The 22,352-nt window shown below is 37.6% G+C and overlaps 1 protein-coding gene across 3 annotated transcripts in view; it reads left to right on the top strand.

The window, feature by feature from the left end:
* Positions 1–22,352, top strand: part of SOWAHC (sosondowah ankyrin repeat domain family member C) — a 74,534-nt gene that overhangs the window by 34,184 nt on the left and 17,998 nt on the right. Inside the window, exon 2 of one of the 3 annotated variants that reach the window (XM_045189133.3) lies at positions 6,516–6,582. The exons of the other annotated variants lie outside the window; for them this stretch is intronic. Coding sequence (XP_045045068.2) covers positions 6,516–6,567 — 52 coding nt within the window. The 3' untranslated portion in view covers positions 6,568–6,582. Of the gene's footprint in view, positions 1–6,515; positions 6,583–22,352 lie in introns of those variants that run through there. 3 annotated transcript variants of the gene reach the window in all.

Below are 22,352 nucleotides of genomic sequence, written 5' to 3'. Positions count from 1 at the left end.
AGCAAAGTGAAATTTGTTTCACTGTCTCAGCTGTTGGAATGTCCCCTCTTTGGGTCCAACTCTGGTGTTTTCAGAGTTTCAGGTTTTATTGTGGGAATTAAAAAAAAAAAGAAGGAAGGAAGAAGAGATATAAAGGGAGAGAAAGAAGGAGTAGATCAAGAAAGAAGGAAAGAGAGGAAGAAGGTGTTAAATGAAAAAAATAATATTAATAAAGAATTAGTTAAAAAAAAAAAAAAAAAAGAACAAAAAATAAAAACCAGCCTGCTGGCTTCAAACTGGCCAAGCCAGTTTTGCTGGTCTTTTTGGCTACAGCAACTCAGGTAGCCTAGCCCAGTTCCCAGCCAGCACTGGGCACCTCAGGCTGAGCTGTCAAGCAGCCCCCTGAGGAGGGTGAGTGTCTGAATCCACAGGTTCCCACAGGTTCAGGCACTCACCCTCCTCCGGGCTATGGGTGCATGCAGGTGTTGGACCTTCTGTGGTGCGCACTCACCGGTGCTTCAAATTTGGGCTTGATGCCCCCCACACCCCCGCGGGAGCGCCTGGTGGCTGGGTGGAAAGGAGACTGGAGCTGCTGCTGCAGGAGAATTCCCCAAACTGTCCCCAAGTGTCTCTTTTTCTTCACTTTTTCTTTTTGAGAGAATCCTCCTGCTCAATCCTGCTGCTCCATACAAGGAAGGGCGTGTCCTCTCACAATGCCCACCTCTCCAGCTAGATTGGGGGACTGTCTGGGTCAGCGCCCAACATGGCCCGCCTCTCAACTCTCCTCAGATGGAGCCCACAGTCTCTGTGGGTTTACCACTTCGTTCTTATTCCCCTCCCTGGGACTTCAAGCAACCAGGTCTCTCTTGGTGCTGCTCAAACCTTGTTTGGCAGGGCAGGCAACTGTTAACCCAGCTCTCTCCCAGGAGTTTTGCGGCAGGCCTGGTGGGCATGGGCCTGGGGCTATAGTCACCCTGGTCCCTGTGCTGGTCCCAGGGATCTTATTGTCCTGAAGCAATCACCTTAACGTCTGTTTTTTCAGTGTCCTCTATACTTTTTGATCTCCTATCTTCATAAACGCTGGGGTACTGTTGGCTGTTTGCTTTGTTCCTCAGTAGATCGGCCAGGTGTTTCACCCATTGCCGGGGGAAGTGGACTCCACTCCCACCTATCTCGCTGCCATCTTGGGAATCTCTGACGTGTGAATATTGTACCATCCTTTCATCCCTGGGATGAATCCTACTTGGTCATGTTGTATGATCTTTTTAACATATTGCTGGCTGCAGTTTGCCAATATTTTGTTGAGGATTTTAGCATCTATGTTCATTAGCGATATTGGCCTGTAGTTTTCTTTCTTTCTTGTACCTTTTTCTGGTTTTTGGATTAGGATGATGCTGGCGTCATCCATCAAACTCGTCTTAAGTATTTGGGAGTCTTCCCTCTTCTTGGATTTTTCGGAATAGTCTGAGGAGGATAGCCCTTCCTGAAATGTTTTGTGAAATTCTCCTGTGAAATTGTCTTGTTCAGAGCTTTTGTGTGTTCAGAGATTTTTGATTACTGCTTTGATTTCACCAGCTGTTATTGGTCTGTTCAGGCTTTCTGCTTCCTCTTGATTCATTTTGGAAGATATATTTTTCTAGAAACTTTTCCATTTCATCCAGGTTTTCACATTTTTTGGCATATAGTTGTTCCTAGTAATTCCTTACAATCCTTTGTATATCTGTGGTATCAGTTGTAATCTCTCCTCCTTCATTTCTGATTTTATTTATTTGGTTCCTCTCTCTATTTTTCTTGATGAGTCACACTTAAAGGCTTGTCAATTTTGTTTATCTTTTCAAAGAAACAGCTCCTGGGTTTATTGATTCTTTGAATTGATCTTTTAGTCTCTATGTCATTTTATTATGTTCTTATTTTGGTTATTTCCTTCTTTCTTCTTGTTCTGGGCTTTGTTTGTTGTTGTTCATCCAGTTCTTGTAGATGTAGGGTTAGGTTGTTTATTTTAGAGTGGGAATTTTCATTCTTCTGCCTTCTATTTTTTTTCCAAGTGAGTGTATTAAGTGTCATGGAGGATTCACACAAATGCTTATGAATTATATGATTCCTTTTGTTTTCAAGGCCTGAATTTCCTTTAATATTTAATCATTCCTGATGATAGCTCTGAACAGTAAACATGTATTACAGGTTCTCTTTTCTTTTAAGAAAAAAACATAAGCCAGTGCAGAGGTGATTATTCACTGATGGCCACAGCAATTCTTCATCACCAGAGTATGTCACCACAGCTTTCAACTCCAGGCTGCTGTCTTCCTGGTGCTGTTATGAATCATAGTCACATTCAGCTCTTTTGGATGGGAGCTCAGATTTCTGAGTTCTGCTTTCATTGTGTCTGACTTCTGTTTACTAAACACTCATTCCAAATACTCATACCTGTAGAATGAAGCATCTGTTAATCTACACCAGGCCCAGGTGTAGCAGGAATGACTGGGTCAAATGGCTTACTGCCTACCCACACCCACTGGGCTCCTACTTCCAAATCAACTCTGACAATCTTCTGACACTTAGAGGCTATTACTTTTATTTTGGGATTACCAAAGTCTAGAAATTGAGGGAAATCTTCTAGAATTACTTGGAAAGATAAGTCAGGGGAGAGGGGGAATATCCAGGATACCTAAGAAGTATACCTGCAAATAATGGCTTCCAATAATGGGTTGCCTGGGTATATACCCAAGAGAATTGAAAGTAGGAACTTGAACAGATATTTGTACACCAATGTTTATAGCAGTATTCTTCACAATCATTAAAAGGTTGTAAGAACCCAAATGACACTGATGGTTGAATGGATAAAGAAGATGAGATATATTCGTGCAATGGAATATTATTCATCCTAAAAAGGAATGAAATTCTGATTTATACCACAACATGGCTTAATCTTCAAGACATTATGCTAAGTGAAATAAGCCAGACACAAAAGGATAAATACTATATGGTTCTACTAATATGAGATATTTAGAGCAGTCAAATTCAGAGACAGAAAGTAGATGATAGATATCAGGGGGTTGTTGGGTAGAGAATAGGGAGTTAGTTTTTAATGAATATTAAAAGAGTTTCAGTTTTGCAAGATGAAAACATTCTGGAGATGGATGGTAGTGATGGTCACCTGATAATGGACTATAGTTAATGTCACTGAACTCTTCACCTAAAAATGATTAAAACAGTAAATTTTATGTTATGTGTATTGACCACATTTTTTAAAAAGCATATTGATTGGGGGAAAAGAAGGACAATAACCTAGCCAATCATGTAAGGCAGAGATAGGCTTTCCATTTCTCAAATAATCTTTATTTTCCTTTGACTATTTAACATGTATTTAAAAGAGGAATTAGAATTTCTAAAGGAACAGAGTAATGGCTACTTTAGTGAGTGGTTCTGGGTATTTCAGCCAGAGGGTGTGTTCTGGAAGCTGAACATTTGAGGCAGACAGACATGTTAATGCTGTAAGCACAAAGCCAAAGTCCTTTAGATGTACACAAAATGACAGTTTACTTAGAATCCAGGGAGAAATTTATTAATAGCTACTAAGGTCATGATACAAAAATCTTTCCACACTAAGTACAAAGTATTCAGAAGATTGTCACCCAGAAACTTTTCTCTCTTCTAGGCAAATTACCTCAGTGCAGGTTTTCTTTTTCTTAACTTTGCTTTCAGATCATCATCTTTTTCCTTTCAAAGCTCTACTTCTAATATCTAAGTGATTACTGCCACTTAACTAAATTACATTTATTAACCACTTACTGTGGACCATAGTGGTAAGTCTTCTGTGTGTACCAAAAAGTACAAGGCAAGGTTTTTGGTTAGGGATTTATAACTTAGATAGGGAGGAAAGTCACATGCACACTGAAAGGTAACTAACAATGTCAGTATGGAAGGTAGGATACACATACTAATATGTCATTGATGTTCAGAGAAGAGAGGGAGTGGTATCATAGAAAGGGAAGCATTAAAGGAGCCAAATTTAGGAATCATACCTTGGCAGTGATAACAGAAGGATTGCTTATAGCAACAGAACAATGTAATGCATGTACTCAAAGTCTGGAATTTGCATCTCATATTGGGAGACAAAGAATAATCCACTTGGGCTAGAACAAATAGTGTTTACTGCTTAGAAGTAAGTAGAAGGTAAGGTAGGAAATAGGAATTTTTTTCAAAGGACAAAATAAATTCTCCTGTAGGAAATGGTTAGTTTTTAGCTGTTTTTGATGTTGTTAACTTTTCATTTTGGAAAATGTCAAAACTATGGAAAAATGTATATGAACACCCATGTGCTTACAAAGCAGGTTTCACAGTTATCAACATTTATCGAATCTTTCACAGTTATCAAATCTTTAATCTATTTTCTTACCCACTTTCCTCTATGTCATGTTATTTTGAAGCAAATCCCAGACATTATGAAAAGTGGAGTTCACAAGTATTGTTGAAATGCTTAAAACTGATGCTAGTGATTTTGTAATGCAAATTTTGAAATCTAAATGCCAGCTTTCTACAAGTAGTAAAAATAAAGAGCACTCACTGTGTGCTGCCAAGTTCCATGTCATCAAGGTGTGTGTGCAATGAGATATATGGTCATATTTAAGTTGGAAATGCAGGAAGAGGTCATTACTAGGTAGGGTTTCTAGTCCTCTATAAAACATATAAATTTTTTAATTCTTAATGAAACTCAAGATTAAAAGATTTTTGTGTCTCTAAAAAGTGTGTGCACATGTGCACACACATATGAACAAACAATCACAATATCATGATCACACCAAAAATATTGGCAATAAATCCTTATTATTATCAATTATTCAGAGCATTCAAATTTCCTCAATTTTCTCATATTTCTTAATAGTTTGTTTTTCAAAATTAGAATTCATATTAGGTTTATGTATTTCAATTGGTTAATATGTCTCTTAAATCGCTTTTAAGAGTAATAGGTGCCCTCTACCACCACTGCTTACACCATGTAATAAAAAACTGAGTTCAGTCTCTTTTTGTATAGGCAAGGCTTCCAGTTATAAAATAAGTAAATCATAGGGATGTAATGTACAGCATGGTGATTAAATAAAACAATATTATATCATATATTTGAAAATTACTAAGAGAGTAAATCTTAAAAGTCCTTATCATAAGAATAAAATTTTTGTTACTATCTGTGGTGATGGATGCACATGCTAACTAGACTAATTGTGGTGAAAATTTCACAATGTATACAAACATTGAATTATTATGTTATATGCCTGAAAGTAAATGTTATGTGTCAGTTATACCTTAATAAAACATTATTAAACTTTAATAAATTTTATTAAATCCTAGTCTAATTTAACAATATCTTTGTATACATCATCGTACAGTGAACATGTTTAGTGTTTATTTAAGATTTTATTTATTTATTTTTAGATAGAAGGAAGGGGAAGGAGGAAGAGAGGTAGAGAAACATTGATGTGTACCAGAAATATGGATTTGTTGCTTCTCGCATGCCCCCAAATGGGGACCTGGCCCACAACTCAGGCATGTGCCCTGATGGGAATTGAACCAGTGACCTTTGCCTTGCAAGATGGCACCCAACCCACTGTGCCACACCAGCCAGGGCTATGGTGAACGTGTTTAAAAAAAGTGAAAGCAAATCAGACATCTAAGTCATTATTCTCTGCAGACTAAGCAATAACTACTACACAGAACACTGCAGGTAATGAACTTACTTGTTCAGAGTTTTCATGTAAGCAATGCTTATCAAACTATATCTTCTAATATTTGATATAGTAGAATTAGTTATATTTTTCATGTAATATTTTATACAAGTACCTTACTGAGATAACTAACATTGTGACAGTTTCACTGACTTTCCAGATTATCATAATATATTCAAGAAAAAAACCAAAAAGTGAACTAAAAAAGAATGACAATTTATTATAAGAAAATTAAGTAAAGATAAAAAGGGTTAAGTGAAATATCACTGGGATGGAAAATTAAAGTCTAGACATTGTTTACAAGAAATCGATCAACTATGAATTTCACAAATCAAAAGTTTATAGATTCAGTACAAAACAAATCCTTTTGAATGTAAAAGCCGATTTGAAATGAAAAAGTCTATAAACTGTTAACTTTTGGTTGTAAAAAGTACCAACTTTTCTGATTAAAGAAGGTCATAACAGTTAAGATAGTATTACTTGATTTTATTTTACAGTAGGTGGTGGGCACAAAGTAATCCTTCTTAAAAAGTTGAGAATCAGCTTCACTCAGAAATTTTTAATAATGCATACTAAAAATGTATTCTTACAAATTGTCCTGCAATCCAAATATACAATAGCTTGGAAAACAACATTTAGAAAACAAAAGCCAATAAAAAAAACATTAAAATAGCTAGAGTAGTACAAGTTTTATATGGCTCTGATTTTACAGTTTTCTTACTGCTTCATCAAAGTCAGAAATCTGTTCCTTCAGCTGGCTCCATTGCTCGAGATTTAATGAAATACCTTTTCTCCTGGTTTCATTTCACCCTCCAGATTCATCCAATATTCCCTGATACCAATGAGGAATTTTCCTTTAGAGAACTGAACGCTGACGTACCTCATTTTCCCAGTCTGAAACACGTTATCATCTGTGCTGCTGCTGCTCTGCTTAGAAGGTAATAGGGCTCTTGAAGTTTCCAAGTATTTTGCTTCTCTACAGGTTTTTCTGGAGTAACTTCCTTTTTCCTGCTCTCCCCCTGCTCTCTGACAGCTCTGTGCTTGCTTGCTCACTGCTGCCCAATGAAACATTTATTTTAAATAGTTTTCTAAAAAAAATCAAACTAGTCCCTGGCTGGTGTGGCTCAGTTGGTTGGGGCGTTGTCTGGTAGGTGGAGAGGCCACGGGGTTCTATTCCCTTTCAGGGCGCATACCCAGGTCGTGGGTTTGATCCCCAATTGGAGGGTAAGTGTGAACGAGAAGGTAAGAGATAGATGTCTCTCTCTCACATCAATGTTTCTTTCTCTCTCTCTGCCCCTTCCTCTGTCTCTGAAAAGTAAAGGAAAAAAATGTATTTGGGTGATGATAAAAACAAAAAAATCAAACTAGAGCCTACAAATGCATTCCAACCTATTGTGTTGGATTCCTATAACAAGCCTATGAGACGTTAGGTATTGTATCTTTTGACCCCTTTACTTATTTTCCCAAATCCCACCCCTCAAATCTAGCAACCACCATTCTATGTTCTGTATGTATGAGCTTGATTTTTCTTTGTTTTTTAAAAAATATTTATATTTAACTGAATTTATGGGGGTGACATTGGTTAATAAAATTATACAGGTTTCAAGTATACAGTTCTATTACACGTCATCTGTATATTGTTTTGTGTGTTCACCACCCAAACTATCTTTCTGTAACCATTTATACCCTTTTACTCTCTTCCTCCCCTCCATACCCCCTTTTCCCTCTTGTAGTCACCATGCTGTTGTCTGTGACAATGGTTTTTTATTCTCCCCCACGCCTTAATTCCTTTACTGTTTTTACCAAGTCCCCAAACCCATCCCATCTTTGTAGGAGCATCCTGGACTTCCTGGAAATGTCAGTCTGTTTCTATTTGTTTCTTAGTTTATTTTGTTTATTAGATTCCACATGTAGGTAAAATAATATGGTACTGGTCTTTCTCTAACTGGCTTATTTCACTTAGCATAACGCTCTCCAGGTCTATCCTTGCTATGGCACAAGGTAACATTTCCTTCTTTCTTATGCCTAGGTAGTATTCCATTGTGTAAATGTACCACAGTGTTTTTATCCACTCTTCATTTACTGATGGACACTGGGGCTGCTTCCAAATCTTGTCTATTGTAAATAAGGCTGCAGTGAACATAGAGGTGCATACATTCTTTCAAATTAGGGTTTTGTGTTTCTTCAGTTATATTCCCAGAAGTGGAATCAAAGGGTCATAAGGCAGTTTCATTTTTAATCCTTAAAAAATATTTCTTTCTTTATTTTTAGACAGAGGGGAGGGGAGGGGAAGAAAAGAAAAGAAACATTGATGTGAGAAACTCTCCTATGTGTCCTGACTGTGGCCCAAAACTACAGCCCAGGTATGTGCCCTGACTGGGAATCAAGCTTATGACCTTTTGCTTCATGAGGACAATGCACAACCCAGTGAGCCACACCAATCAGAGCTCATTTTTAATTTTTTGAGGAAACTCAGTGCTGTTTTCCACAGAGACTGCACCAATCTGCACTCCCATCAACAGAGCACGAGACTCCCCTTTTCTTCACATCCTTGTAAACACTTGTTTGTTAATTTATTGATGATAGACATTCCGAAAGCTGTGAGGTGATATCTCACTGCACTTTTAATTTGCATCTCTCTGATGATTAGTGATGTTCAGCATTTTTTCTTATGTCCACTGACAATCCTTATGTCATCTTTGGAGAGGTGATTATTTAAGTCCTTTACCCATTTTTTAAATTTGGATTGTTTGTTTGTTTGGTGTTGAGTTATTTATAAATTTTGGATGTTAACCTCATATCAGATGTATCATTGACAAATATGGTCTTCTATTCACTGGGTTGTCTTTTCATTTCGTTGAAAATTTCCTTTTGCTGTGGAAAAACTTTATTTTGGTGTTGTCCCATTTGTTTATTTTTGTTATTGTTTTTGTTGTTCCCTTGCCTTAGGAGATGTATCAGAAAAAAATATGGCTATGAGAAATGTTTGCAATTATACTGCCTATGTTTTCTTCTGGATATTTTATTGTCTTTGACTGTTACTTTTAAGTTTTTAATTCATTTTTAACTTATTCTTGTGTATGGTGTAAAAAGGTAGTCTAGTTTCTTTTTCTTTTTTTTTTGCATCTATCTATCCAATTTTCTCAGCACCTTTTATTGAATAGACTATTTTTACCTTATTGTATGTTCTTGCTTCCTTTGTCAAATATTATATGACCATAAAGTGTGGGTTTGATCATGGTCTATTACCTTTTTAATGTATTGCTGAATCTAGTTTGCTAATATTTTGTTGAAAATTTTAGCATCTCTGTTGATCAGGGATATTGGCCTATAATTTTCTTTCTTTGTCATGTTTTTTATCTGGTTTTAGAATTAGGAAAATGTAGACCATGTAAAATAAGATTAGGAGTCTTCCCTTCTTTTGAGTTTTTTAGAATAATTTGAGAAGGATATGTGTTACCTTTTCTTTAAATGTTTGATAAAATCCATCTGTGATTGTCCAGTGTAGGAATTTTGTATGTTGGGAGTTTTTCTTTTTAAGATTTTATTTATTTCTTTTTTAAAAATTAAATATATTTTATTGATTATGCTATTACAGTTGTCCCATTTCCTCCCCTTTACTCCCCTCCACCCTGCACATTCCCTCCCACCTTCATTGTCCCCCTTTAGTTCATGTCCATGGGTCATACATATAAGTTCTTTGTTCTACATTTCCTATACTATTCTTACCCTCCCCCTGCCTATTTTCTACCTACCACTTATGCCACTTATGCTCTGTACCTTTTCCCACTCACTCCTCCTCCCACTCCCCCACTGATAACCCTCCATGTGATCTCCATTTCTGTTATTCTGTTCCTGTTCTAGTTGTTTGCTTAGTTTGTTTTTCTTTTTGTTTTATGTTCAGTTGTTAATAACTGTGAGTTTGTTGTCATTTTACTGTTCGTATTTTTGATCTTCTTTTTCTTAGATAAGTCCTTTTAACATTTCCTATAATAAGGGCTTGGTGATGATGAACTCCTTTAACTTGACCTTATCTGAGAAGCACTTTATCTTCCCTTCCATTCTAATGATAGTTTTGCTGGATAGAGTAAACTTCGATGTAGGTCCTTGACTTTCATGACTTCAAGTATTTCTTTCCAGCCCCTTCTTGCCTGCAAGGTTTCTGTTGAGAAATCAGCTGCTAATCTAATGGGAGCTCCTTTGTAGGTAACTGTCTCCTTTTCTCTTGCTTCTTTTAAGATTCTCTTCTTATCTTTGATCTTGGCTAATGTAATTATGATGTGCCTTGGTATGTTCCTACTTGGGTCCAACTTCTTTGGGACTCTTATGAGCATCCTGGACTTCCTGGAAATCTATTTCCTTTACCAGATTGGGGAAGTTCTCCTTCATTATTTTTTCAAATAAGTGTTCAATTTCCTACTCTTCTTCTCTTTCTGGCATCCCTATAATTAGAATGTTGGAACATTTAAAGTTGTCTCAGAGGTTCCTAAGCCTCTCCTCATGTTTTTGCATTCTTGTTTCTTCATTCTGTTCTGGTTGAATGTTTATTTCTTCCTTCTGGTCCAAATTGTTGATTTGCGTCCCAGTTTCCTTCCTGTCACTGTTGGTTCCCTGTACATTTTCCTTTATTTCACGTACAGTAGTCTTCATTTTTTCCTCTATTTTGTGACCATATGCAACCAATTCTGTTAGCATCCTGATTTCCAGTGGTTTGAACTGTGCATCTGATAGGTTGGCCATCTCTTTGTTCCTTAGTTGTTTTTTTCTGGAGCTTTGATCTGTTCTTTTATTTGGGCTGCTTTTTTTTTTTTTTTTTTGTCTTGGAATGCCGATTAGTAGTAAGGGGTGGAGCCTTAGGTGTTCACCAGAGTGAGGCAACCCACGTGACTGCCTTGTAGCTGCTGTATGTTGGGTAGGGGTCTGAGAGGGAACAATGCTTCCCGCTCCGCTCTCTGCCAGTTTTCAGTCACTTTCCCACTACCCACAAGCAAATTGGGCCCTTCTGGTACTGTGTTCTGGGTGGGTGGGTTTGTGTACGTTCTAGGACCCTGTGGGTCTCTCCCAGGAACTTTACTGTGAGAGTGGGAGTTCTCCCGCTGCTGCCTTAATCCCCACAGGTATTTTCAGTCAGAGACTTTGAAGCTTTATTTCTCCAAGCTGGAGCCCTGGGTTGTGCAGTCTATCTCGCTCCACAGTTGTTCCTCCCGGTTTATCTGCACTCAAGTGTGGGACCGCCCGGTCCGCCATCCATTGCCTTGCCGGCCCGGTCCTTCAGCTGCCGCCTTGCCACAACTCCTCTAGGTCTGGCTGCCCATCTCTACCCCTCCTACTGGTCTGAATGAATGTTTCTTTTTAACTCCTTGGTTGTCGGACTTCCATACAGTTCGATTTTCTGTCAGTTCTGGTTGTTTTTTGTTATTAAATTTGTTGTTGTCCTTCTTTTGGTTGTGCAAAGAGGCACAGTATGTCTACCTATTCCTCCATCTTGGCCAGAAGTCTGTATGTTGGGAGTTTTTTGATTACTGCTTTAATTTTATTAGTTGTAATCAGTCTATTTAGATTTTCTGATTCCTCCCTATTCAGTTTTGGAAGATCATACACCATGATCAAGTGGGATTTATTCTGGGGATGCAAGGTTGATATGATGATTGCAAATCAATAAACATGATGCACCACATAAACAAAATGAAAGGTAAAAACCACATGATCATATCAATAGTTGCAGAAAAAGCATTTGATAAAACCCTGCACCCATTTATAAAAAGAAAAAAACAGAAAACCTCTCAGCAAAGTGGGAATAGAGAGAACATACCTCAATGAAATAAAGGGCATATATGAAAAAACCACATCCAACATAATACTCAACAGAAAAAACTAAGTGTTTCTCTTAACATCAGGAATAAGACAGGGATGTCCATTTTCACTACTTTTATTTAATATAGTACTGGAAGTCCTAGCCATAGTGGTTAGAAAAGAAGAAATAAAATGTAAGTCACAAAACCATAAAAATCCTTGAAGAAAACATAGGCAGTAAAATCTCAGACATGTCTCATAACAATATTTTTTTCTGATATTTCTCCTAGGGCAAGGGAAACAAATGGACTAAAGGAACACAAAGGAAAAAATAAACAAATTGGATTATATCAAACAAAATAGCTCTTGCACAGCAAAGAAAATTATCAATTAAATGGAAAGACAACCCACTGAATGGAATGACGTATTTGCCATGATACATCTGATATGAAGTCAATATCCAAAATTTATAAAGAACTCAGACAACTCAACACCAAACAAACAAACATGGGCAAAGTCCTTGAATAGACACTTATCTGAAGGTGATATACAGATAGATGACCAATAGACATATGAAAAGATGCTTAACATCACTAATCAGAGAAATGCAAATTAAAAACATAATGTATATCAACTCACACCTGTCAGAATGGCTATCATCAATAAATGAACAAGCAAGTGTTTGCAAGAACACAAGGGAACCCTCATGCAGTGTAGGTGGGAATACAGATTGGTGTAGTCACTGTAGAAAACATTTTGGAGTTTCCTCAAAAAATTAAAAATGGAACTGCACTATGACCTAACCATTCCACTCTGATAACATATCTAAAGAATCAAAAAACCCTAATTTCAAATAATATATGCACTCCTATGTTCATTGTGGTGTTATTTACTATAACCAAAATTTGGAAGCAGCCCAAGTGCCCATCAGTAGATGATGAGTGGAAAAAAAAGCTGTGGTACATTTGCACAATGGAATACTACTCAGCTGTAATAAAAAAGGGCATCTTACCTTTTATGACAGCATGGATGGACCTAGAGGGTATTTTGCTATGTGAAATAAAAACCAGTCAGAGAAAGACAAATATCATAAGATTGCACATGTATGTGGAATCTATTGAACACAATGAACTAAGAAACAAAATAGAAACAGATTAATAGATACAGAGACTCATAACCATCAGAGGGGAAGGGGTTTAGGAGGCTTGTTGTAAAAGGTGAGGAGGTTAAGAAAAAATGAAGACACAGACAACAGTATGGTGTTTGCCAGAGGAAAAGGGAGATGTGGGAGGTGGAAGAGAGTGAAGGGGGGAGAAATTGTGGCAGAAAGAGACCTGTCGCAGGAGGTCAACCCACGATGCAGTATGCAGATGATATGTTATGGAGCTGTGTACTCAAAACCTGTATGGTTTATTAACCAATGTCACCTCAATTAAAAACAAAAAAAGAGGAAGGCTTATAAACACTGTTTGGAGATGTGATTGTATCATCCCTGGAGCCATGGATCTGTTTCTGGGGAAGTCTAAGTAGTTATGTTTTCTTCTCCTCCTCTTTTTCTTTATTTCATTAACTAGTTCTGAGTGTTGTAGGCCTCACTTTTAAAGTTTTTCTCTTTAAAATCTTGGAGCTTAAACAAGAAGAATGGGAGGCAAATTATAGTGTAATCTCATTTATATCTGAGCATGATGGCTAAGAACAAGGTCTCCGAAGGCACAATGTTGGGTCTGAGGGTTGGCTCTTACCATCACAGAGATGAAACCCTTGGAAAGATGAGCTAAGCCTTATAGTACCACAGGGTTCTTATCTTCAACAAACATGGTAATATTCAACATATATCAGGGTCCTTATATAACCTAAATAATTAATAATGCACAGTAAAGCACTGATAACCATGCTAGTCACATAATAAAGCTCTAAGAATGCTGAAAATAAAGATTTGCTATATATACATGTATTTAGGTGGTTCTATGTAAGGTGCATAAATGTTCACAAAGCTTAGAGCCTTTTGTTAGATTGATCCCTTTTTCCCCATTATTTAGGGTCCTTATTTACCTTGTATTATATAGCCTTTGTTTTAGTCTATTTCATGAGGATCCAAGGTGGTGGAAGAGTATGTAGAAACTACACTAATCCCTTCAGAGGACCAATCTGGAATAACAATTAAACTGTAGAGAATTCATCCTGAATAAGCAACTGAACACTAGCTGGAGAGAAGCCTTATAACCAATAACTGACAGAAGAAACCACCACACCACAATGAGACTTGTAGGGAGTGCACAGGAGGTGCAAAAAGGCTGGCTGGGCTCCCATGGTGGCAGCTAAAATTCCAGAGGGATATTTGTGGCCAGGGAGTGCTACCTGAGAACTGTGGTGTCTAAACCCAAAGCTGGGATCCCCAGCCTGCAGCACTGGAGCCAGAAATGAACCCAGATAACATCCAACTGTGAAAAGCAGCAGGGTTTCTGCCCGCCAGGGACAGATGGCTAGACTCAGAGAGCCTCTTAAAGGGCCAAGACACAAAATTTCATTTGGAGCCACTTACCCTGAGCTCCAGCAGAGGGAGGGCAGAGTGGGCTAGAGATGCTTGAGGTGAGTCTGGGGTTGGTGGCTCTGGGAAAAGAACTGAAGGAACAGCTGCCAGGATCCCTGTGCTGAGTCATTCCCCACATGGCAGAAGCCATTTTTCTCAGGCAGAGCACTTATCTCTAAGTGGCATCAGCCTGAGGAGAACCAATAGCACTGCCCACAGGAAGTACTCTGTCCCACACTGTGGTGCTTAATCCAGGATACTGATTACAGTAGAGGCTGCCTCACCGATTAGTTTAACAATTAAGGCTGAAAATACAAAGAATCTGCTAAAATGGGAAGACAAAGTCAACAGCATGAAAAAAGAACTAGTCCAGAAATAGGACTAATCCAGAATAAAGAATGCAATATATAAAATAAATAATACACTGGAAAGATTAATCAGTAGATTAGATGAAGCAGAGGACTGAACCACTGACTTGGAAGACAAGGTAGAAAAAACACCCAAGCAGAAGAGCAAAAAGAAAAAAGAATTTAAAAAAACAAGAATTGCTTAAGAAACATCTTGGACAACATGAAGTGTAACAACATCCTGATCATGGAAATATCTAACGAGAAGAGAGCAAGCAAGGGATTGAGAACGTATGTGAAGAAATAATGACCAAAACCATCCTTAATCTGATGAAAGGAAAAGACACAGAAGTCCAGAAAGCCCAGAGAGTCTCATATAAGTTAGACCTAAAGAGCTCCACACTGGGATGCATAATTAAAATGATGAGTCTTAAAGACAAAGAAAGAATCCTAAAAGCTGCAAGAGAAAGGCAGGTAGTTACATACAAGGGAGTACCAATTAGACTATTATCTGATTTCCCAACAGAAACTAGTCAGACAAGAAGGGAGTGGCATGAAATACTCAAGGTGATGAAAAGCAAGGGCCTACAACCAAGGCTACTTTACCTACCAAGGCTATCATTTAAAATCAACAGAGAAATAGGAACTTTCCCAACAAGAAAAAGCTAAAGGAGTTTGTTAACACCAAACCATTACTACAACAAATGTTAAAGGGCTTGGAAGAAGAAGAAGAGGGAGGAGAAGAAGAAGGAGAAGAAGAAGGAGAAGGAAAAGGAGGAGGAGAAGGAGGAGGAGGAGGAGAAAAGGAGGAAAATTTGGGCTGGCTTTAGCTCAGCAGGTACTTCAATTCAAGCTTCGCTTAATAATCACTCTTGCTTGTGAGGGTGGTTCGAGACCCATGGGCACTCACCAGCCCTTTAAAAAAAAAGAGGAAAATAGTCTAACAATAAAATGGCACTAAATACATATCTATCAATAATCACTTTAAATGTAAATGGCTTAAACACTCCAACCAAATGACATAAGGTAGCTGAATGGATAAGAAAACAAGACCCATATATATAGTGCCTCTGAGAGACCCATCTAATATTGAAATATACACATAGACTAAAAGTAAAAGGATGGAAAAATATATTTCATGTGAATGAAAAGAAAAAAAAAGCTGGGGTAGCAGTACTTACATCCAAACAAAATAGACTTTAAAACCAAGGCTATAGTAAGAGAAAGACGACCCTTACATAATGATAAAAGGGACAAACCAACAAGAGGATATAACCCTGGTAAATATTTATGCACCCAACATAGGAACACCTAAATATGTGCCAATCTTGATGGACATAAAGGGAGAGATTGACATAAATACAGTCTTAGTTGTGGACTTTAACACTCCATTGACATCAATGGACAGATCTTCCAGGCAGAAAATCAAGAAGGAGAGAGTGGCTTTAAATGACACACTAGATCAAACAGATTTAATTGATATTTTCAGAGCATTTCACCTCAAAGCAACAGAATATACATACTTTTCAAGTGTACATGGGACATTTTCTAGGACAGACCACATATTAGGACACAAAACAAGTCTCGAAAATTTTAAGAAGATTGAAATATCAACCATCTTCTCTGACCACAATGCTATGAAACTAGAAATCAATCACAAGAAGAACACTGAAAAACACACAAAGACATTGAAGCTAAATAACATATTATTCAACAATGAATGGGTCAAAAATGAGATCAAAGATGAAAAAGAAAGATAGCTTGAAACAAATGAAACGGAGGACAACAACCCAAAATCCGTGTGACACTGGAAAAGCAGTGGGAATTCAGAGGGATATTCATAGATTATAGGCCTACCTCAAAAAACAAGAAAATGCACAAATAAACAATATAACTTCGCACTTAAATGAACTTGAAAAAGAACAGAAAAAAACAAAGACCAAAGTAAGTAGAAGAAAGGAAATAATAAAGATCAGATCAGAAATAAACAAAATAGAGTCTAAAAAATGATACAACAGGTCAATGGATCCAAGAACTGGTTCTTTGAAAAGATAAGACTGAGAAATCTTTAAGCAGACTCATCAAGAAAAAAAAGAGAGACGATGCAAATAATCGGAAATTAAAGAGGAGAAATAACAACTGACACCAAAGAAATACAAAGGATTGTAAAAATATTATGAACAATAATTTGCCAATAAACTGGACAACCTGGATGAAATGGATAAATTCCTAGACACATACAATCTTCCAAAACTAAAGCAGAAAGAATCAGAGAATCTGAATAGAGAGATTACACCTAGTGAAATTGAGGCAGTAGTAAAAAAAAAAAACTCCCAAAAACAAAAGCCCTGGACCAGGTGGCTTCTCAGGTGAATTTTACCAGACATTCTGAGAAGAACTAACACCTCTTCTACTCTAACTATTTCATAAAATTCAAGAGGAAAGACCACTCCCAAACTCATTTTATGAGGAGAACATTTTCCTAACTCCAAAACCAGATAAATAAGCTACAAAGAAAGAAGTTATAGGACAATCAATACCCTTGATGAACATAGACACTAAAATTCTCAACAAAATACTAGCAAACTGAATACAGCAATGCATCAAAGATCATACACCATGGTCAAGTGGGATTTATTCCAGGGTACAAGGTTGGTACAACACTCACAAATCAATAAAGGTGATTTACCACGTAACCAAAATGAAGGATAAAAACCACATGATCATATCAATAGATACAGAGAAAGCATTGATAAAGTCTAGCACTCATTTATGATAAAAACTCTCTTAGAGTGGGATTATAGGAAACATACCTAACCACAATAAAGGCCATATATGACAAACCTAGGGCCAGAATCATACTCAACAGGTAGAAACTATAAGCGTTCCCCTTAAGATTGGGGAAAAGCCAGGGATGTCCACTTTCACCTCTCTTTTTCAACAAGTTGGAAGTCCTAGCCACAGCAATCAGAAAAGAAGAAGAAATGAAAGACATCCAAATCGGAAAGGAAGAAGTAAAACTGTCTTTATTTGCAGATGACAAGGTATTGTATATAAAAAACCCCAACTATTCCACCAAGAAACTACTGGAACTGATACATGAATTAAGCAAAGTAGCAGGATATAATATTAATATCCACAAATAAGTTGAACTTCTATATGACAATAATGAACTTACAGAAAGAGAAATAAAAAAATCTTATTCATAATTGCCACAAAAAGAATTCAATACCTAGGAATAAACCCTAACCAAGGAGGTAAAAGTCCTGTATTCAGAAAATTATGACACTGAAGAAAGAAACAGAAGAAGGCACAAATAAGTGGAAGCACATACCATGTTCATGGATAGGAAGAATTAACACCACTAAAATGTCCATACTGCCCAAAGCAATCTATAGATTCAATGCTATTCTTATCAAAATTTCAATGATGTACCTCACAGAACTAGAACAAATATTTCAAAAATTTATATCAAACCACAAAAGGCCATGCATAGCAACAGTGATCCTGAGAAAGAAGAACAAAGTTGGAGGATTCACTCTACCTGATATCAAACCATACTATAAGGCCATAGTAATCAAAACATCATGATACTTGCATAAAAATAGACACATAGACCAATGGAACAGAATAGAGAGCCCAAAAATAAACCCACATCTTTATAGTCAATATTTGACAAAGGAAGCATATACAATGGGCTAAAGATAGTCTATTCAATAAATGGTGTTGGAAAAACTGGATAGATATGTGCAGCAAAGTGAAACTAGACCACCTTCTTACACCACACAGAAGAATAAATTCAAAATGGATCAAAGACTTAAATGTTAGACCCATAACTATAAAAATCCTAGAAGAAAACATAGGCAGCAAAATCCTATTGCCCATAGAAATATTTTATCAGATATATCTCCCCAGGCAATGGAAACAAAGAAAAAATAAGCAACTTGGACGTCAACAAACTTTGCACAGCAAAGGAAATCATCAATAAAATAAAAAGACAACCCACAGAATGGCAGAACATATTTGCTGATACATCTGGTAAGGGGATAATATCCAAAGTTTTTAATAAAGAATTTACAAAACTCAACACCAAAAAAAAAAAAACCCAATTAAAAATAGGCAAAGAACCTGAATAGACACTTCTCCAAAGAGGACATACAAGTGGCCAATAGATATATAAAATGATGCTCAATATCACTAATCATCAGAAAAATGCAAAATGAAACCACAATGAGATACCATTCCACACTTGTTGGAATGGCTATCATCAATGAATCAACAACAATAAGTGCTGGTGAGGATGTTGAGAGAGAGGAACAGTTTTGCACTGTTGGTGGAAATGCAGATTGGTACAACCACTGTGGAAAACAATATGGAGATACCTCAAAAAATTAAAAATGGATCTGCCTTTTGATCCAGTGATCCCACTTCTGGTAATATATCCAAAAGAACCCAAAACATTAATTCAAAAGAACATAAGCACCCCTCTGTTCATTGTAGCATTATTTACAGTTGCCAAGATATGGAAGCAGCCCAAGTGTCCATAAGTAGATGAGTGGATAAAACAGCCATGGGACATTTACATATGGAATACTCGGCCATAAAAAGAAGACAATTTTACCCTTTGCAATAGTATGGATGGACCTGGAGAACATTATGCTAAGTGAAATAAATCAGTCAGAGAAAGAAAAGTACCATATGGTCTCATACATATGTGGCATCTATAACAAGGAAAATGGGGACAGTCTCATAGATGGAGAGCAGGATGACAGCTAATGGGGTGGGGGAAGGGAGGGAGTGGAAGGATTGAGCTAAAAGGTAAAATAACTCATGGACCTGGACAATGTGGTCATTGCTGGAGGGAGGGAGTGTATAAGGGGACTAAATGGTAATGGAAAAATACAATATAGATTAAAATTTTTTAAAAAACCCAAATTAAATGAAATATCTGGCATGGGCCAATCCACAGAGACAGAAAGCAAGTTAATATTTGCTAGGAATGGGGGAAGGGAAGATAGGGAAGTGACTGTTTAATGAGTACACCATTCTTTTTAGGATGATGATAATATTGTGGACTAGATAGTGGTGATGGGTGCTCAAGATGGTCAATACACTAAAAGCCACTGAGTTGTATACTTTAAAATGTTTACTCTGATGTTATGTGATTTTTTAACTCAGTAATAAAAATTAGTAATTAGGATTAAAAACAAATTCTGTTTTTGAAGATGTAAGTATTACTACCTCAGCTATTTTTCAGTTCAATTTGCAAGAAGTCTTTTTTCATCCTGTTACTTTCAGTCTATGTGTATCTTTTGTTCGGAGGTGGGTCTTTTGTAGACAGCACATATATGAGTCTTGCTTTCATATCTGTTCAGCTACTCTATGTATTTTGATTGGCACATTTAAGCCATTTATATTTAAAGTGATTGTTGATAGGCCAGTCCATGGGGCTTAGCTGGTTGGAGCATCATACATACACCAAAAGGTTGTGGGTTCAATTCCTGGTCAGGGCACATACTTAGGTTGTGGGTTCAGTCCCTGGTTGGAGTGTGTACAGGAGGCAACTGATTGATGTTTCTCTCTCACATTGATGTTTCTCTCTCTCTCTCTCTCTCTTTCTCTCCCTCCCTCCCTCTTTGAAAAAAATCAGTAAACAATCTCAAATGATGAGTGAAAAATAACAGTAAAGTGATTATGGATGTGCAAATTTATTGTCATTTTATTCTTTATAATTATGTTTCTCTGTTTTTGGGGTTTTTTTCTTCCACTTCTTAAAGAACACCTTTTAATGTCCCTTGTAATACTGGTTTGGTACTTATGAACTCCTTTAGCTTTTCCTTGTTTGGGAAGCTCTTTATTTCTCCTTGAATTTTAAACAATAGCCTTGCTGGGTAAAGTAAGTTTTGTTTGTAGGTCCTAGCTTTTCACCCTTTTGAATATTTTATGCCAATCCTTCCTGGCCTGAAATGATTCTGTTGAGAAATCTTCTGACAGTCTTATGGGAGCCCTTTTGCAGGTAATTGTCTTTCTCTTGCTACTTTTAGGATCGTCTCTTTGTCTTTACTCTTTTCCATTTCAATTATGATATGTCTTTGCATGAGTTTCTTTGGGTTGATCTTGTTTGGCACCCTCTGCACTTCCTGGACTTGTATGTCTTTTTTCTTCACAAGGTTAGGGAAGTTTTCCTTCAGCTATTATTTCTTTAAACATTTTCTTGATCACTTGTTTTGCCTCTTTTCCTTCTGGTACCTTTATGAGGTGGATGTTGTTGTGCTTCATGTTGTCCCAATAGTACTTTAAGCTATCCCCCTCTTTTTTAATTATTTTTTTTTCTGCTCTGATTTGGTGTTTTCTGCTACCTTTTCTTCCAAACCACTGATTTGATCCTCTGCTTCATCCAATCTACTGTTTATTATTTCTAGTGTATTTTTTATTTCATATATTGTATTATTCATTTGTGATTGGTTCTTTTTCATGATTTCTACTTTTTAAATTCTTACCATGTCTTTATTGGATTCTCACTATTACTTGAGCATCCTTATAACCATTTTAAAAAATGGTTATATATCTATATCTGGTAAATTGTTTGCCTCTATATTATTTAGATATTTTTCTGGAAATTTTTCCTGTTTTTTTACTTTAGTCTTGTTTGTCTCCACATTTTGGTTTCCTCTTTGTTTTTGTTTCTATGTACTAAGTAGCTCTGCTATGATTTCATAGTTCTGGTAGGGTGGTCTTATGTAGTAAGTGTTCTGTGGGACCAAGTGGCACAGTCTACTTGATTATTTGAGCTGAGTACACCAGATATGTCCCTCCTGTGGGTTATGTGAGCCCTCCTGTTGTAATTGAGTCTTGATTGATATTGGCCCATTCATGCATGGGATTGAACCTAATGTTGGCTGACAGTGAGGATTGACCCTAACCACAGTGTATGGTGCTGCTGTGCAGGTGCTGACCACACTAAGAGGAATTTGCCTCAGCAGGGCCTTGTACCTGCCAAGATCTCCCTTTGGATATGCCACTTGTGAGGTTAATTAAGTCCTTTTCTGATGTCGTCTAAAGCTGGCCACTGAATGTGTTGGTTCTGGGGATTCTTGGGAGGGATTCTGGTGCAATGTCAGACACTGCCCTTTACTGACCCTGGTCAATCTTTTGGGAGCTATGAAGCAATACACATTTTATATCTGCCTCTGATGGCTCCTGGCTGTTTATTGGAAGGACCTAGCTGCTCACTAAGGCTGGCTTTTGCCAGCACTGAGCCTGGGGGCAGGTCAGCAAAAGTCCCAAGGCACCCTGAGATCTTCTGCCTGCCTCCATCTGCCAGCTGCCTGTTAGTCTCAGTCACTGAAAGAGACTTTGATGGTACTTGAGTTGCAGGAGGAAAGTTCTCAGTGAGTCACCAGGTAGAAGTGAGTGGCATTTACCAGTTTGATACAGGTTCACACTTGGTGTCAGTGCTGGGTCTGAGGCAACTGATGAAAGTACTAGAGTATATCAAGTGTAGTTGCCACCCACCAGATGCCTGCAGACTCTTGTGGTGGGGTAGGGTCTCGGTGAGTTGTCATGGTGGGGCCAGCAGCATTTATCAGGCCCAAACAGACCAAGATTTGGTGATGTGGATAAAGGGCTTTGCATCATTCTGACACACAAAGGATAAAAGGGCCCTGTCTTAGAGCCACACGACTCAGTCTTTCCTATATTCTGTCATGATCCTAATTCCAGCAGGATGGGTCCCTGGGAGTCAGGATGATGAGGCTAGTGGATCTCACGTGAGGAGGAGGTACCGGTCAAACAAGGGTGAAGGTTAGAGGGATGCCCCTTGTTCCATGGCCACACAACTGTGTCTTGGAATCTGCCCATACCTCCTTCCCAAGGAGGGCCCACAAGGAGTCCAGATGGTGGAGTCACTGGGAGCTACCACTGGAGGGTGGGGTAGCAGATCTCAGGTTCACAGGAAAATGAGGGAAATGGCCCCTGCCCCAC

The sequence above is a fragment of the Desmodus rotundus genome, chromosome 3 (genome assembly GCF_022682495.2).
Source record: "Desmodus rotundus isolate HL8 chromosome 3, HLdesRot8A.1, whole genome shotgun sequence".
In the NCBI taxonomy this organism is placed as follows: domain Eukaryota; kingdom Metazoa; phylum Chordata; class Mammalia; order Chiroptera; family Phyllostomidae; genus Desmodus; species Desmodus rotundus.
Note: the sequence above shows the minus strand (reverse complement) of the source record. Positions and strands in the feature narration are given on the sequence as shown.